At 52.8% G+C, this 18,127-nt stretch overlaps 4 protein-coding genes across 4 annotated transcripts; 2 read left to right on the forward strand and 2 right to left on the reverse strand.

Annotated features, from left to right (window-relative positions):
- Positions 1–17: 17 nt before the first annotated feature.
- On the forward strand, positions 18–4,732 carry NTE1 (phosphatidylcholine and lysophosphatidylcholine phospholipase; the record flags this gene model as incomplete). The annotated part of the gene is made up of 4 exons (XM_049370200.1): positions 18–298; positions 344–3,946; positions 3,993–4,564; positions 4,620–4,732. The coding sequence occupies 4 exons, from the start codon at positions 18–20 to the stop codon at positions 4,730–4,732; spliced, it is 4,569 nt and encodes a 1,522-aa protein (XP_049218200.1).
- Positions 4,733–5,252: 520 nt separating this feature from the next.
- On the forward strand, positions 5,253–8,545 carry J4E78_009612 (uncharacterized protein; the record flags this gene model as incomplete). The annotated part of the gene is made up of 2 exons (XM_049370201.1): positions 5,253–8,394; positions 8,454–8,545. The coding sequence occupies 2 exons, from the start codon at positions 5,253–5,255 to the stop codon at positions 8,543–8,545; spliced, it is 3,234 nt and encodes a 1,077-aa protein (XP_049218201.1).
- Positions 8,546–10,552: 2,007 nt separating this feature from the next.
- On the reverse strand, positions 10,553–11,545 carry J4E78_009613 (uncharacterized protein; the record flags this gene model as incomplete). The annotated part of the gene is made up of 2 exons (XM_049370202.1): positions 10,553–11,393; positions 11,541–11,545. 2 exons carry the CDS (start codon positions 11,543–11,545, stop codon positions 10,553–10,555), a joined length of 846 nt encoding a protein of 281 aa, XP_049218202.1.
- Positions 11,546–11,911: 366 nt separating this feature from the next.
- J4E78_009614 (uncharacterized protein) lies at positions 11,912–16,579 on the reverse strand (the record flags this gene model as incomplete). The annotated part of the gene is made up of 7 exons (XM_049370203.1): positions 11,912–13,148; positions 13,197–13,540; positions 13,594–13,938; positions 13,990–14,405; positions 14,458–14,659; positions 14,721–16,188; positions 16,488–16,579. The coding sequence occupies 7 exons, from the start codon at positions 16,577–16,579 to the stop codon at positions 11,912–11,914; spliced, it is 4,104 nt and encodes a 1,367-aa protein (XP_049218203.1).
- Between the last annotated feature and the right edge of the window lie 1,548 nt (positions 16,580–18,127).

The raw sequence follows: 18,127 nt of genomic DNA on the forward strand, positions 1-18,127 counted from the left end.
ATCTTTCCTCGCCCACCATGGCCACCATGGCAGTCCCGGGAACTGCCACTTCTCGGTCACTGGCAGAGGCGTCCAAAGCAGCAGTGTATAACACAGCAGAGGCCCTCTCCAACTCTGTACTCGGCATGAAGCCTGCTGATACCACGCCGTCGACCAGCTTTGGTCTATTGGGCCGTGTCATTCTGTCCATCTTCAGTGTCCTGCCCACCGTCTTGTACTGGATTACCTATACCCTGCCGACATGGCTGTTCACGCTCTTCTCTATGAGCCTGACCTTCACCATGAACTTCACAACGCTGTACGTTGTCAACCCCCTACACGTATATTAGCTAAACGTTTGTAGGATGCTCGTCGTCGTCTTTGTCGTGTCTACCGTCAGTTACTTCGTGAGGTACCGATACATGACTATGTACGCACGACTACCGCCTGAACCGCAGCGTGAAGAACCACAGGTCGAAGTCTTTCCCGACAGCGCCGAAAATGACTCCAAGCGCGGCTTGTCCAACTACTTGGATGAATTCTTGAGCGCAATCAAAGTCTTCGGTTACTTGGAGCGCCCAGTCTTCCATGAACTAACACGCACTATGCAGACCCGTCGGTTGGTGGCTGGCGAGACAATTCTCTTGGAAGAAGAGAAAGGCTTTTGTCTGGTAGTAGATGGCTTGGTCCAGATCTTTGTCAAGTCGAACCGAAATGATTCAGACTCCGATGAGGATGATATGGGAGGGGAGTCATCCGGCGACGGCGCGAACCAGGGCCACCGGCAGGGCTATCAGCTTCTTACTGAAGTCAAGAACGGAGCCCCAATGTCTTCGTTGTTCTCCATTCTCTCTCTGTTCACAGAAGACGTGAAGTTGCGCCATGACGAAGATGAGGACACGCGTCCAAGTTTTCCAGGATCGCCTCAGCAAGACGTAAGGCCATCTATGTCGCGGAACAGCAGCTTTGCATTCGACGATTCAAGACCGCACACACCAAACCAAGTCCCTGAGGCCAAGTTCGGGCATCGAAGAACATCGACTCTGAACAGTCCAACAGCAGGCGGGCGCCTTCAAGCCGTGCCGCCTCTGTCGCTGGATCTGGACGGCCTTGGTGATGAGCGACTCAAGCACAGCAAAACTCGAGGATCACCTTCGCGCCCTGCGAAGCCTAAATCTGCCCATCCAGACATTGTCGCGCGCGCGACCGTAGACACAACCATCGCTATAATCCCAGCCACTGCATTTCGTCGACTGACGCGCATATACCCCAAAGCAACGGCGCACATTGTTCAGGTCATCCTTACGCGCCTTCAAAGAGTTACGCTCGCAACCAGCCATGCTTATCTCAGTTTGACGAATGAGGTCCTACGCACGGAGAAGCTCATGAATAAGTATACTACATACGATCTTCCTGGCTTTCTGCGTGATGCTCCGCTCGAGCGGCTGAAGGAGAAATTTGCGAAGGAAACGGAGCGCATTGGCTCAGACGAGGGTATGAAGGGCATCGCGTTGCACAACCCCGGCGCCGGCCGACGACGAAGGTCCAGCGTATCCCTTAGGAGAGGAACCGCTGCGCAAGCCCGCCTTGCTGCCGCTCGTGGGGCCAACGCAAACGCAAACAACGAAGCATTACCCAAAATCACTTCCCCAGATCAAGGACCACGCAACGACCGAATCAGCGCAGGTGACCTGTTGACCAATTCGCAAATGGCACGCGGAACTGGTCGCAGCGGCCGCAGCAGCTTCTCTCAACCGTACCAACATCAACAGGAACGTCGAGACAACCGAACGCCGTTGGACGCAAGCAACTTTAACCCTTTCGCATCTCCCTCACTACGCCCGAAAACATTGCACCGACAAGAATCAATTGATGAAGCTACTGTGTTCAGGGAGTCTATACTGGGATGTATGTTCAAGGCTATCGGACTCATCAACCCGGAAAACCCCATGCCTAAGCCGACTGCGTCAGTGGAGCAGTCACCTCAGCTTGTCTCTTTCGACGCCAGGAGACAGAAGGCTGTGTTCACGAATGCATTTGGCTTCATGGACCCATACGCAGGCTCCAAGGATGGAGACACCGAGTCTATAGCATCGGCCTCTGGCATGTCAAGCATGAGCGCTGCAGGCCCTCATAACATCCTGGAAGAGATCGTGAATGATGTGGAGATTGTCTTCTTTCCCAAGGACTCGGTGCTGGTGGAACAGGGAGAGAGGAATCCTGGTTTGTATTACGTCATTGATGGGTTCTTGGACGTAAGCGTGCCTGTGGAAGAAGACGCGCCTGAATCCAACGTACTGGGAACCCTTCCTAATGGGCCAGGCTACACTGAAGACGACCTTTTCGGTCCATCGTCACGCCCACCAGGATCGAGTACCCCTTCGCGAACTGCTGCCGATGGTACCAAGAAGAAGCGCACAAGAAGGAGTCTATTCATGACCAAGCCTGGTGGACTAGCTGGCTATCTTGGAGCAGTATCATCGAATCGATCTTTCGTCGATGTCACAGCCAAGACCGATGTCTACGTAGGTTTTCTGCCCCGCTCAGCGATAGAGCGAATCGTCGAACGATACCCGGTTGTATTGCTCACGATCGCGAAACGCCTTACAACACTTCTGCCACGGCTGATCCAGCATATCGACTTCGCTTTGGAATGGGTTCAAGTAAATGCGGGGCAGGTGATCTACAACCAAGGAGATGAGAGCGATGCTATTTACATCGTCTTGAACGGAAGATTGCGCGCCATCCGCGACGCCGAAAACAGCGCGGTAAAGGTCATTGGTGAATACGGTCAAGGTGACAGCGTCGGAGAACTCGAAGTACTCACAGAATCATCACGACCGGGCTCACTGCATGCCATCCGAGATACCGAGCTTGCGAAGTTCCCGAAGACGCTATTTAACAGTCTGGCACTAGAACATCCTGGCATCACAATTAAGATCTCGAAGATCATTGCGTCCCGCATGCGAGCTTTGGTCGATGACCCACTGCACGAACAGAGTAAAGAGCGTGGGACGAAGGCCACTCGCGCGAATGTGTCTTCGACAGTCAACTTACGCACTGTGGCCGTACTTCCGGTGACTGCTGGGATCCCGGTAGTGGACTTCGGAAGCCGGCTGGTAAACGCGCTTACTCAAATCGGCATGCCACAAGGCGTGGTCTCTCTGAATCAGGCTGCCATTCTCAATCATCTCGGACGACACGCCTTCAGTCGCATGGGGAAACTGAAGCTTTCGCAATACCTCGCTGATTTGGAGGAAAGATATGGCATGGTCATCTATGTCGCTGACACTCCAGTCAAGTCGCCATGGACCCAGACGTGCATCAACCAGGCTGATTGCATCCTCCTCGTGGGTCTAGCTGAGTCGTCTCCAAACATTGGCGAGTATGAGCGTTTCCTCTTAACAACCAAGACGACTGCACGCAAAGAGCTGGTGCTTTTGCATTCTGAGAGATACTGTCCGTCAGGCCTGACGCGGAAGTGGCTGCGCAACCGCCCTTGGATCAATGGCAGTCATCATCATATTCAAATGTCATTCCGTGCAACCTCGGAGCCAGTTCATCACGCTGGGCGACGCTTTGGAAATGCGCTCAAACAACGAGTGCAAGTCATCCAGGCTGAGATCCAGAAGTATACATCGAGGAAGGTCAGACAGACGCCGCTCTATTCGGCAGACACACCATTCAAGGGTGACTTCCATCGCCTCGCAAGACGTCTGTGCGGTCGCTCTGTCGGTCTTGTATTGGGCGGTGGTGGTGCTCGTGGTATATCGCAAATCGGCATCATCCGCGCACTGGAAGAAGCTGGAATTCCCATCGATATCGTGGGCGGCACATCTATCGGTAGTTTCATAGGTGCACTCTACGCTTGGGATGCAGATGTTGTTCCCATGTACGGTCGCGCAAAGAAGTTTGCCGGTCGCATGGGCAGCATGTGGAGGTTTGCACTCGATCTTACCTACCCTTCGTAAGTTTTACATGTCCACATAAACTTCAAAGCTGATTTTCGATAGTGCTTCGTACACCACTGGCCATGAGTTCAACCGTGGCATCTTCAAGACCTTTGGGAATTCCCAAATGGAAGACTTCTGGCTCGAGTTCTACTGCAACACCACCAACATCAGCAAGTCGCGTTCAGAAATCCACACGAGTGGATACGTTTGGCGCTACGTCCGCGCATCGATGTCACTTGCAGGCTTACTTCCTCCCCTGTGTGACAACGGCAGCATGCTCTTGGATGGTGGGTACATCGACAACCTGACTGTCACGCATATGAAGAGTCTCGGCGCAGACGTCATCTTCGCTGTCGACGTAGGCAGTCTCGACGATAACGCGCCGCAGTCTTTCGGTGACTCATTAAGTGGTTTCTGGGCGACATTCAATCGGTGGAATCCATTCTCTAGCTTCCCCAACCCCCCGACGTTATCGGAGATCCAGTCGCGCCTCGCATATGTGTCTAGTATCGATGCGCTGGAGCGGGCGAAGAATACGCCGGGATGCAGGTACATGCGGCCGCCAATCGATCCGTATGGCACGCTTGACTTTGCGAAATTCGAAGAGATCTACGAGGTGGGGTACAAATACGGTAAGTGACGACGCAATCTTTGACTTTGAAAATGTTTTGCTAATGCGATGCACAGGCAAAGAGTACCTAGCGCAGCTCCGCGAGCAAGGAATCCTGCCCGTGACCGAAGAGACGGAGAAAGAAAAGAATCTCCGACGGACAATGGCACCGCGACGGGCGAGCATCTAGTGTGGTTGAACCGTGCCCAGAACACGCGGAGAGGACTGAGATGCGGGTTATGTGGATATCAAGTAATAGAATGCAGCGGTGGTCAGCGTAGTTTTGCCCAATGGGTGCTAGGAATGCGTGTGGATGCAAGGACAGTCGGCTTGGGGTTTAGTGGCACGCGTCGGCTAGCTTGGCCAGGGTCAGCTTATCACCAACGGCGCGGATAATGACGGGTTAGAGTGTAGATAGCAATGAATGAAGGCGCGCTGTCACCGCTGTCAATTTGAGCGTCTTGAGGTTTCGCGATCCAAGTTCTTCCTTCCCTTGTAAATCCTCACTTTGCATTTCCCTGGGTTGTGGGTGTTGAACGCGTTTCCCCCGCCAACGTCACCACCACTGCAGTGGCGAGCCTCCCAGACTTTTGAGCAATCGGGCCAATTGCTCGCACAGGACTCGCTCAACAGCACACTAATCTCTCTGTTAAAAAATATTTGCTTCCTGGGGAGACTCCCCGTAGCAGCACTGCAACCACACAGCCAACATGCGCGCAGCGTGTATTAGGGCAGCTAGCACTGCTAGCCGGCTCACACGATCGTCGTGTGTCGCCCAGCTACCGCGTCCCCAGCTCGCGGGCACGTCGTCGCGCGCCATCGCATACCAAACCCTGCAAACTCTCCAAAAGCGCGGGTTCCAGCAGCAGGCGCCGACTGCGCAACAGGCGGCCGCAGCCGCAGCCGTCGAAGCCGCAGACGATGTATTCGACACCCCGCCCCAGCAGACCGACTCGGCGAGACCCTTCGATGCGCTCGACACATTTCCCCGCCGTCACATTGGGCCGTCTGCCGAGAGTGCGGAAGCCATGCTCAAGGCCCTGGATCCGCCCGTGGGCAGCCTAGACGAGTTCGTCCGCCAGGTTATACCCGCTGATATTCTGTCGGCGCGCGAGTTGAAGATTGGTAGCATGTCCGAGGGACTGAGTGTGGAGGAGTGGCAGGCCCACGGCGTGCCAGAGTCCGTCTTCCTCAACACCGCGAAGCAGATTATGAGCCAGAACAAGCCGGGCCAGAGTCTGATCGGACAGGGATACTATGGCACCAAAGTCCCGGAGGTCATCAAGAGGAACGTCCTCGAGAACCCCGCTTGGTACACTAGCTATACCCCATACCAGCCAGAGATCAGCCAGGGACGTCTGGAGTCGCTGCTGAACTTCCAGACTATGGTCTCGGATCTGACTGGTCTGAGCATTGCGAATGCGTCGGTGCTGGATGAGCCTACTGCGGCGGCCGAGGCCATGACCATGTCCATGGGCATGATGCCTCTGTCCAAGCAGAAGAGCAAGAACAAGACTTTCCTCGTGTCGGAGAGGTGTCACCCCCAGACTCTCGCTGTTCTCTACTCGCGCGCCGAGGGCTTTGGCATTAAGATTGAAGTTGCGGATGTGCTCAAGGACAACAGCAAGAGGGTGGAGGAGCTGGGCCAGGATCTCGTCGGTGTGCTCGCTCAGTACCCAGACACTGACGGAGCCGTCAACGACTTCCGCGGACTCGCCGACAAGGTGCACAAGACTGGTGCGCTTTTCAGCGTTGCGACCGATCTCCTCGCCCTCACACTGCTTACTCCACCGGGAGAGTTCGGTGCCGACATCGCCTTCGGAAACGCACAACGGTTCGGTGTGCCTCTGGGCTACGGTGGACCACACGCGGCCTTCTTCGCCTGCGACGAGAAGTACAAGCGCAAGATTCCGGGTCGTCTGATCGGTCTGTCAAAGGACAGGTTGGGAAACCCTGCGGCACGACTCGCGCTGCAGACCCGAGAGCAGCACATTCGCCGTGAGAAGGCTACTAGCAACATTTGCACGGCACAGGCTCTGTTGGCAAACATGAGCGCTATGTACGCTGTGTACCATGGACCAAATGGCCTGACTGCCATCGCCAAGCAGGTCGTTGCAAAGGCTCGCACGATTCAACAGGCGCTCATCGCCAATGGCTACAAGACTGGCCAGCGCGGAAAGATGGACAACGCACCTGTCTTGTTCGACACAGTCGTTGTCGAGACAGGCGACAAGACCGACGCCATCATCTCCGCACTCGCGAAGAACGAAATATTCGTACGAAGGATCGACGCCCATCACGTCGGTATTTCCGTTGATGAAACCACCGGTGCAAACACGATCAACAAAGTATTGAATGTGTTCAACGGAACTCGCAACAGCTGGTCTTTTGCCGAATCTGTCGACATTGAGGTTCCTGAGCCGTTCAAGAGGACCAGCGAGTTCATGACCCACCCAGTATTTAACTCGCATCATTCCGAGACGGAACTTCTCCGTTACATCAACCATCTGTCTTCGAAGGATCTGTCTCTGGTACACTCAATGATCCCTCTTGGATCGTGCACGATGAAGCTCAACTCCACCGCGGAGATGGCACCTGTTTCGTTTGATACCGTATCCAACCTGCATCCCTTCCTGCCTCTTGACCGCGCCACTGGATACTCCGACATGATCAAGCAGCTAGAAGACGACTTGGCTGACATTACAGGCTTCCACTCGGTCTCGCTACAGCCCAACTCTGGTGCTCAGGGTGAATTCACGGGTCTCCGCGTCATTCGCAAATATCTCGAGCAGCAGCCTGGCAAGAAGCGCGATATCTGCTTGATTCCTGTCTCAGCCCACGGAACCAACCCTGCTAGTGCTGCCATGTGCGGTATGCGTGTTGTTCCCATCAAATGCGACCAAGCGACCGGTAACCTGGACATGGCCGACTTGAAGGCCAAGTGCGAGAAGCACAGCGAAGAGCTCGGCGCCTTCATGGTCACCTACCCCAGCACGTTCGGTGTCTTCGAGCCCAGCGTCAAGGAGGCTTGCGACCTGATCCATCAGCACGGCGGCCAAGTCTACATGGACGGTGCCAACATGAACGCCCAAATCGGTCTTTGCTCCCCCGGCGAGATCGGTGCCGACGTCTGCCATCTCAACCTGCACAAGACCTTCTGCATTCCCCACGGCGGCGGTGGCCCCGGTGTAGGCCCCATCGGAGTGAAAGAACATCTCTCACCCTTCCTCCCCGGCCATCTCCGCGGCGAAACCGGTGGCGCCCAAGCCATCCACCCCGTCAGCGGTGCACCCTGGGGAAGCGCCAGCATCCTGCCCATCAGCTGGGCCTACATCAAGATGATGGGCGCCGTCGGCCTCACTCAAGCCACCAAGATTACCCTCCTCAACGCAAACTACATCCTCTCCCGCCTGAAGCCGCACTACCCCATCCTCTACACCAACGACGAAGGTCGCTGCGCCCACGAATTCATCCTCGACGTCCGCGGCTTCAAGGAAACCGCTGGTATCGAAGCTATTGATATCGCCAAGCGCCTCCAAGATTACGGTTTCCACGCCCCCACTATGAGCTGGCCTGTTGCCAACACCCTCATGATCGAGCCTACGGAATCGGAGAGCAAGGCCGAGTTGGACCGCTTCTGCGATGCGCTGATTAGTATCCGCAAGGAGATTAAGGAGGTTGAAGAAGGTCAACAACCCAAGGAGGGTAATGTGCTGAAGATGAGTCCGCATACCCAGCAGGATCTTATTACGGGCGAGTGGCAGAGGAGTTATTCGAGGGAGAAGGCGGCGTATCCCCTCAGCTACTTGAAGGCGAAGAAGTTCTGGCCTAGTGTTGCGAGGTTGGATGATGGTAAGTCTTTCCTCCCTTTTTCTGGCGATTTGTGAGGATACAGGCTAACAGTGCGATAGCATACGGCGACACAAACCTCTTCTGCACTTGCGCCCCCGTCGAGGGCGAGGACAGCGATATCACTGGTGCTGCTGCGCCGACCCCGACCTAGAACCCTTCATCCTCACGGCCGGTTCGACCTTCTTTCACTGGCTTTTCTTTTTTCCTCTTTGCATCAAAGGTGCGGGGCTCTATCGGGTAGGCCTCTTTCTTCAACAAGCACCCCCCAGCGTGGGTGTTCTGGCGTCTTTACATTTACATCACCTTGGCTTGGCTTCAACACTTGCTGGTCGATGGAATCTTCTTTTTTTATTTACCCAAATAGGGTGGGGTTTATGAATGCATATTTGGCGTTTCTTGTTAGCTGGGTATAGATAGTGCTATGATAGGTGTGGGAATGAGATGATGCTTCATGATGCAAAATACTATGTTTACTGAGTTTTCGCGGTTCATGTGGCTTGTGTGACGTGGTGGAGATGGTTGCAAACGATGCCGCACACGTCCGTGTCAGCACTGTGACTAATGTGCGGGCTTAAGGACTCACGTGCGTAACCCCGACTAGCTTGGCTGTGTGCATATAAATCCCTCTCCGATGCTGTCTATCTCTCTCCTTCCTCATATTACATCCTTCTGTGTTTTTCCAAAATCATATTAACTTCCGATGATGGGGTGACCGAAAAGAATCACATCGTCTTCCATATGGGCGCTCTGTCTCTTCCCTCTTTCCAAAATACCCACACCAAAAACCACCGGGCTAGGTTCCTATGTTTCTCCCGGCTCCGTTCTTCTCAAAACATACTTCCGTTACTTGAATGGTGTCATCGACTGCCTTCCCTCGATACTTCAAAAAATGTTCGGACGCATCCATGTTCTTCGTCTACCAGAAAGCCACTGCAAACATTCTTCATGGCTGTGCGGTCTCTCTTCTCCTCTACAACATTCCCAGGTTCGACGACCAAATCATATAATACTCTTGCCGATGTTTGCGGCCTTCCCTTCTCGATCAAAAAGAAACGTCGGGTCCACAGGCATATGGTGTTCTCCAACTCTGCCTGGAGTTTTCGAAACGGAACTGGACTAGATCTATGTGTTCGCCTGGCCGAAATACCACCCTGAAGCATTTATGGCTGGTCTCCTTCTCTTCTCCTCACACATCTCTGAGAAGCGGAAACTAAAAAGTGGCTGGACATGGCAGATGATTTCTGCCTCCTCTGCTTTATCAAAAAATACACTTCCTTGTCACTAATGTTCTCTCGCCTCTCCTGGGAACTCCAAGGTTATCCAAAAGTATGGAATATGCTTCCAGTATCGAAAGCAAGATGCGGGATATGTATGTCTGTCCGTCTTCCTTTCCTGAAAACTGCCAGAGAGCCACGTCATGATCCAGTCTTTCCAAAAAACCTCTTTGCAGACTACATGGGCGTCGGCGGACTAAAAGAACCCTTCTATGTGGCCATGTCTTCGGCAAAAAGACAACTGCGTTCTTGACATGAACAGAAACATGTTCGGGGATCATGCATGTCTGAAAGCGGAAGCGGAGATACCGATGTCTGTTGCGTCTGCTTTATGCAATTTACGATTTCTGTGGATATACCAAAACACTACCGGAGTGTCTACATGTTGGCGAAAACTATTGCGGTATCAGAAATGAAAGTGCCGCTCGCGCTTCTTGTCACCCATGCCTCGACTTTGGTCGCCGGAAAGAGTCTAGTTGGCGATGAGGGCGTGTATAAGGTCGCGAGACTGTGCGCTCTTCCTTCTTCTTCATCACTCACTGCTTCTTGCAGTTTACCAAAAAGTACCAGGTCTTCTGTCATGGAAAGACCAAAAGAAGTTTGAAAGACGCCGATGGCTGCGGTCGGGCGGGAGGTTTCAAAAAGGGCAAAGAAACTCAGCATGGGTTTTCTTTCTCGACTTTGGCTTATACACATTCACTGTCGAAGCTTAAACCTTTCGCATTTCACATTGAAAGATCTTACGATGAGCGGGGCATGTCGCAGTCCGAGTGGCTCTCTTTTCCACGATTGAAACTCACTTCATCGTGCGATACCATCCCGTGTACATGAAGCAACATGACAAACCCCATCATCCTGCTTGTTCTACATTGCTCGTTAAACCATCAATCCACCTTTGTCAACAAGACCTTCCCAATCGCCACAACCGCCGCTTTACACAGCACCCTCACCCCCTCCTTTACATACGGCTCTTCCGCAAAATATTCAAACCTACTCTGCCACAGCCTCCACCTTCCCGACGACAACCCCGGCTCTCCGTTCCAAAAGTCCGTCTTCACTGCGATACCTCTCTCCAACCCTTCTACAAAGATCGAGTTGCCTAAGCGGTACATGTGAGATGCGCCTGTGACGACCCAATCAGCTGCGGCTATTAGGTCGTAGTTTAGCACGTCATCGGCACCGATCGCGGAACGCTCGAGGGAAAAAGGGCGAATGTGTTTTTCGACCTCGTCTTCTCTTGATTCTCTTTCCTTCTCGAGCGTGTCACGTAGGCAAAAGAAGCCGAACATAAAGTAGCCGTTGTCGTATCCAGAGGTGGCCAATTTGGCAGTGAAGACATTATAATTAACCCATCTGTCACCCGGCGTAGTGGTCGCTTGCTTATCTTCCGGTTTCCAGAGATATCGCAGTCCGGATATGCCGTCATAGTTTTCCCGGTGCATGGATTCGAGGTGGTAGTAGACTGGGTTTGGGGTGGGGGGTATGGCGCGGATGGCGGGAAGGAGGGCGATAATAGGGTCGTGTGAGGTGGAGAATTGTGCGACTGTGTCTAGGAGTAGATTTGTGACTTCGAAGCCGGTATCTGCGGGTTTTGATGAGGCGTTGACAGAGGTCACGATTGCTGATGCAGTCGTTGCGGGTGGGGTGTCTGTGGTGCTGGAGAGATAGTCTGAGAGAATTTTGGTGCTTTCTTGGAAGGCCTTCTCACCGGCGTTGGCTTTCTGACTGAACCATTGATCCATAGCTGAATGTTGCACTGCTGAAAAAAACAAAGACGCTGGGGCGGAAGTGGTGAGGCTGGAGTGGTGAATCTTGCTCGTGGATTTGCGGGCCGGCGGAGGTGATCACGAAGCTTGCCTCAGCATACGCTACGTCATAGGTCACTGCGTACACTCCGATAACAGCATATACTCGTTGCGACAACAAGTACACCGCACGTTATCTGCCTCTTGACGAGAAGTCTTGAATGAGATGCAAATATGCATACGGAGGCAGATGACTTTACTTCTCGACTTCGCACTCATTCACCATGCCTTTGCAATGTATAGAGCGGACGTAATGAATGTAACCATTTCAGGGGATTGGAAACCCTCACAGAATACATGTGTATATATTCGCATTCGCGATGTACCGGTATGGGGTGGTATCCCAACAAGCGGCGCGCCGCATCATACCATCGCGCGACGCCCCTCGTCTCGACGCAAACAGCTTCACCTTACCTCGAAGCGGACGCATGCACCGTCTCAAATCGGGCACATAGCACCTCTCAAATCCTCTACGAAATCGAGCTTTCCCTTTACAGGACCGAGACTGTCGTAATCTTCCTTCTTCATATGTCGTCTTGAGGCTGCCGCACCCTTGAACCCACTCCGACTGACTCCCGCGCCTGCAAGGGCGCTAAACACAGTCATAAAGGCGTTTTCTGGATCCTGGACTACGCCGTAGACTGTAAGTGCGACGTCGCCTACCGTGCCGATAAGTCTGGCAATAGAGCGAACAGCAGTCAGCCCTGCGGCTGCTTCACCAGCGAACGGGATGAAAAACAAGAGACCCATGATGAAGTTCAGAATGAACTCTTCGCGCTCCGCCTTCTCTATTTCATTAGCCTTGCTTACGATCTTCTCCATAGCCACAATGGCCTCCTCGGTAGAGAATGCTGGCAGCGAGGTGGAGTCGACCATGTCAGATTCGGGCATCTGTTCGTCCCAGATACCTGCCAGCGACATGTCTTGGAAGCGGTACAACATGTCCTGGGCTTTGGAGTAGGAGTCGCCGATGATATCCTTGGGGTTGTAGATCTCGACCTTGTTTTGGTCCATAAGAGGATAGTTCCTGAAGAAGTTGTTGTTCCATTCCATACAGGCCTTGGCGTCCGAGGAATACTGGCAACCGTTGTTGACTCGCATCTCGCGCTTGCCAAACTTGATCCATTCTCTGTCTATGCCCCAAGTCTTGGAGAGGTCGTCGTAAAAGCTGTCTTCGTCCTTGAGGGTGAATGTCGCGTTTGGAATGTAGTCGCTCGTGAGTGGGCGTGCCTTGAACTCCATCTTTGGACATTTCTCCATGGGATAGTCACCCGCGCCTCCTTTGCAGTCTTTGCCTTTGATGCAGTTCAGATTACAGCCGGCATACATGCAGTCATCACAGCAGATTGCCGAGTTCTTGTGATCCGTGCAAGTAAAGTACTCGTCAACCTTGTCGCTTGCCATGAAGTTGTTGATTTGGTCGGGAATCTGGTCCTTCACGTAAGAAGCGTAGGTGTCGAATTTATCATCGTAACCCTTGTCGACCAGATCTTTGTACTTCTTCAGCGCTCCATCGAGTACAGAGATTTGAACATCGGTGATGTACTGCTCCATGCAGTGGCCGGGGATCGAGCCTTTGCGGTCCTTCAACTGATCCAGTGAGCTGAATTGCCCCTCGCAGGCAGCCCAGTAGTTTTCGTCGATCGGCACTTCGTAATCCTCAGGTTCATCTACTCTACTTCTAGTCAGTGAGGCTCAGTCTCACGCTCTTTCATCAACTTACCCATGCCAATCTTGCAGATCCACTGCCCAGTCCGTAGTTCCAGCGAAGTTGTATGAGTCGTAGAACTTTGATCGAGTGACCTTCAACTCATCATCCATCCAGGCGACCCATTCCGTATTGTTGAAGACCATGATGTTTGAACCGTCCTTGATGTACTTCTTCTGGATGTTACCACTGTCGATGATCTCCTGGATCTCAGCATTGGAGATATAACCACCAGTCTGTGTACATCGGCCTTGGTACGCATCGGATACTCGGGGAGATCCGGTAAACTTGCAGTATTCGTAATCGCACCCAGCTTGCGCCATCTTGAAGGAGCGACCATAGCTAGAGACACCCACAACCTACGAACATATCAGCGTGACGGTCTATACATACATCATTGATAATCACTCACCACTTTGCTGGAGTCTGCTCCGGCTTTGGTTATCATGGATAGCGCATCTTTGGTCTCAGTTTCGTTGACATGAGATCTCAGGCAGTTACCAGTGTCGCATCCAGGCGAAGTCCACTTGTTGCCGTAATCCCATTGGCCATGCAGATCGTATGTCATATATACGATGTAGTCGAGAGTCTTGGCCATGTCCTTAATGGGGAAGGACTTGAGGTACCAGTATGACGCGGGCGCCGCGAAAGATACAGACTTGGAAGAACCCAAGGCTGACTTCAAGCTGGCGAGCAGTCGGTAGTAGTTGACGCCGTTGACAGGATCATCGGTCGGAATGCCGGGCAGGTCGGGAGCCTGAGTATATCCTATCAGCATATGGAATTCAGCAATTGCTCAGGGACTTACTCCAGGGTACTCCCAGTCGAGGTCGACACCATCAAGCCCATGCTCTTCAATGAAGCTGATGATGTTGTCCCTAAACGTCGCACGATTGGCCGGTAAGACCGCCTCACGCAAGATCTGAAATGTTCCAGGCTCGGTACTGAACGCCCAGCCACCGAAAGAGATGATCTTCTTGACGTTCTTCATCTTCTTGAACTCTTCGAATTCCTTCAGAGTTGTCTCGTCCGTAATCTCTGGCTTATATGTCCCTCGAGTGACGTTCGCGAAGGCAAAGTGGATATGCGTGTAGTCCTCGGGAATCGACGTCACTAGCATATTCAGGCATGGTCGATTGAAGTTCCAGCTTTCGTAGTATGCGATCTTGATTTTGTTCGCCGGAGCGGTGCCTTTGATGATGTCTCTGCCGCAATTGCTGATGCCTGAAGCACGTTAGTATACCTCCATGAATGCGAATGACTGTGGACTACATACATCCATTCTTTCCGGGGGCAGACGTTCCCGGGGCACCGGTCTCTGACTTGCTAACGGTGCAGAAGTCGTCAGTCAAACCACATTGGCCCCAGACGTTGCAGCAAACGTTCAATGGACAAGGGTTCAGTGTGCTGATATTCGCAGGTGCGGTGATCGGGTTCGGTCGTATGGTGCCGTTCTTCGTTGGCCCGCAGATCGCATTCTATCAAGGCGTGCGTCAGAAAGAGTAACAGGTTGGAGAGTGCGGATCAGGAAAAGCATACCGGAACAATGGCAGGCATAGGTGCTAAGCCCTTGCTGACACACATGAGAAAGTCTGCATAGAAGACCTCTGGTTTGCAGCCATTCCAGCCCCATGTACCCTTGTTGAACTCCATGAGGTCATCCACAGTAATGTCGTGGGAGATGGCAACCTTCGAGCAACTGTCATCCTTCTTGGTGTAGTAGGTCGCGCAATTTCCGCCGGCATCGGGCTTGGGTTTCAGATCAGGATATTTGCCGGCAGTACAGCAAACCTTTTGCCCTGGCATAAGGTTTGAGCAGAGATTCGTCTTGGTGTTAGCCTTCATGAAGTCGTTCGCGCTGATACCGCATTTGGCCGCGAGGCTGCCACAGTCATCCTTCTCTACAACCTCCCTCGTCTTGCAAGTACCGTCTGTATTGCCAGAAGGGAGTGTGCTTGGCAATGTGCCGCTACTACAGCACACGACCTCATCTTTGACAAGCGTAGTGCAGAGGTTGGCGCGGTTGTACTTCTCCAGGTTGGTCTGGCTGATGCCGCATCGATCGGCGATGGCGTAGCAACCATCGCCACTTCTGACGGTCGCAGTCTTGCAGTCTGCTCTGATGTCGAGACGTCCTCTCGTGTCCAAATGAGCGGGCGAGATGTTTCGAGAACGAATGGTTGAGTTAGTGCCATTGACAGAGATGTGTTCCACGGAAACAGGAATGCGAATGGTGACCTGCATCCAGTCTTCGCCTGTATCAGCCTGGGAGACGCACTCGCCATCCGACCAAGTCTTGACAGCTGTCTGTACGAACGGTAGGTTCTTCGCACTGGTCGCCACGATGCCTACGCTATAGTCCGCGCCACGCCCTTCAGCTGCGCACAGCTGAACGACAGTTGTCTTGGAAAGGCCTTGATTCTGAACGTGAAGCAAGAACTTATTCAAAACTTCGGCGGTCAAACCGTGTTGATGAACCTCGGCTCCGGCATAGACACCGATAGCTGAAGACTGAGAGTATGCGAACTCCATGACGCTATGGCTGCATGAAGGCGTTTGTAATGCGAGATGATTGATAACTTGACGTCCGGCAGAGAGGAGGTGGCTGCTTGAGTACGCATCGTTCCCGGTCGTTGGCTGATGCATGTAGATCGACACGTCTTCCAGAACGCGATTGGCGGTTGTGCAAAGCGAGGCCTTCTCCCCGTCGGGTTCGAAGAAGGATCTGGCTACCGACACGTAGTCTGCAGTACATGCCCGAGTGACGACGTTTTCCCTAAGATCAGCCTCGGCGTTCTGAACGACCATGTCAATGAGCATCGTCTCATTACAAGCGGCAAGCCGTCCGATATCTGGATACAAGAACCATTCGGCTCTTGATGTCATATCTTTCGTTGTGCTGCAGGGTACGGGACACAGGTCGCCCGCCGCTGAGTTCACGCTTTGGGCTGCTGCTAGCCATTCGTCAAGGTCATCGTTCTCGTTGCCTCTTCGAATTGCTTCCACGCTGGAAGAATTGGACCTAACACATGCTGTCAGTACAACAATTTGAAGTACTACTGGGGAAATCAAAGTGATTTGATAAGAGCGAGGATGCTTGAAGCTGAGGTGTGATTTGCACCACAAGCAAACGAAGTGTAACTTACAAAACGCCCCCAACAAGCAACGCATAAGGGATAATGCTGCGCAAAGATACTTTCGCCATGACAGAGTTCCACGATAGAATGCGTGGCAAGGGAAGCTTGGGAGAGTTGAACAACGGCTGAGCTGGTCAAGCCGAGAATTGGGAACGGCAATTGATAGCACCCGCCTATCTTTGCCTTGTGTACATCGAGGCGATTGTCAATGTTTCGACGGTCGGAAACGGCCCCCGCCGCACCTGACAGTGCATGGATCATGTTGTCTGGAAGCAGTCTCATGCAGGTACGGTGGATGGGGAAGTTCGGCTCTCTGCTGGACCTGCAGCGCGACCCCTTCTCGCTTGTGAGCTTGGCCCGTGCTCGGGCCATGGCCCTCGCGGACAGGACGCGCGACATCCCTGGCCTGACCTCGCCACTATTGCATCTGACCCGCGGGCCCCTCCGTCGGCCCGCTAATGCAGTATGATGGCCCCCATGCTCTCCAAAATATCAGAGATAAGTAACCGCCCAGTGGGACTATTGGTGGCGTGGTCACAACCACCTGGGCACTCCAGGGACGTCAATCGGACCGACGGCTAAACACTGATGCGCCGTATGAGCAGGGCGCCCGTGAGTATGTCATGTAGGTGTCTCGATCTAGACTCATTTGCATCCCCCCATACTCTACAGAGACTGAACTCAATTGGGGTGTACCTCCGTATGCCAGTCGACCCCAGTCGAAAAGTAAGGGTCCTCGCTGGAGATGATACTATTCAGTTTCCGTCCAGAGAAGGCGTAGATTGCCATCTTTAGAGCTTCGTCGAGCATTTCGCTCTCTTTTTGGTGTGCCTGAAGCGGAAGTTCTGCGTCGGTTCTTGAACATCTTCGTTGTCTCAGCGTTCGTCTTTCGCTCACTGATCTTACTTTGCATTCCAAGATGAAGCTGCAGCCTGTCATTGCTCTTTTTTGTTTGTTACAAACTGCCTTTGCTGGAGGTTACCAAGGATGTCTTGAGCGCGTGCATCTGTTTCAAGCGTATGAGATCGAGGGGCTCCGTCCAGCTTCAGATCGCGAGTTTGGATACAGATGCCTTGACTGGGACAACTCGAAAGGGTCATCGCACTGTCGAGGTGGTAAGTATGTATGGACTAGCTACAGACTCTTCTTGCTAAGCACATCGCAGACAGATACGAGGCATGTGTGGGTTCTCGAAATGGAGGCCGCTGCTCCTATGAAGAACTCCAAGACTTTATGTCGGGGAAGAAAGACAAACTTACCTGGAAGACGTTAGGTAATGCTGTCTACCAGAGTAATGGCAAGATCGATTTGGAGGCAACTGCTCTGAATTGCTACTCGCGATATCAAAAAAAGAGCGGTGGGAAAGTACCGAATTTTCCCGTATAGTAAGTAGGAATGCCTTTGACACGATCGGCTATCGGTTAGCTTGTACCGAGTGGGACTCTTTTAAGCTGACTACCACAAAGCAAAGCAATGAAAGGCACTAATGGGGAGTATAACGATTACCTGAGAAAGTTGGGTAACCGGGTGAGCTAATTTCGTTCACGACCATACGTCCCTATTCTAAACGTTCTTAGGTCGATTACGTCTTTCGCCAGCATCCGGACGCTGGAGACAGGCATCTTTTTGACGACTTCGACAGTACACGCAATGAGATCAACCGAGTCCGCGCTGGTGACCACGGCGTCCATCTTCTTCCCGAGGCCAGACGATCGAATGTGAACAATATCGCCGTAAAGGACCTTGGTACAGATCCTGTGTCAGGCAATGGCATGCAGTCGGTGGACTGGGCGAGAACGGCAAATAATG

This window comes from Alternaria triticimaculans (assembly GCF_023758025.1).
Source record: "Alternaria triticimaculans strain BMP 0046 chromosome Unknown scaffold_21, whole genome shotgun sequence".
Lineage (NCBI taxonomy): Eukaryota > Fungi > Ascomycota > Dothideomycetes > Pleosporales > Pleosporaceae > Alternaria > Alternaria triticimaculans.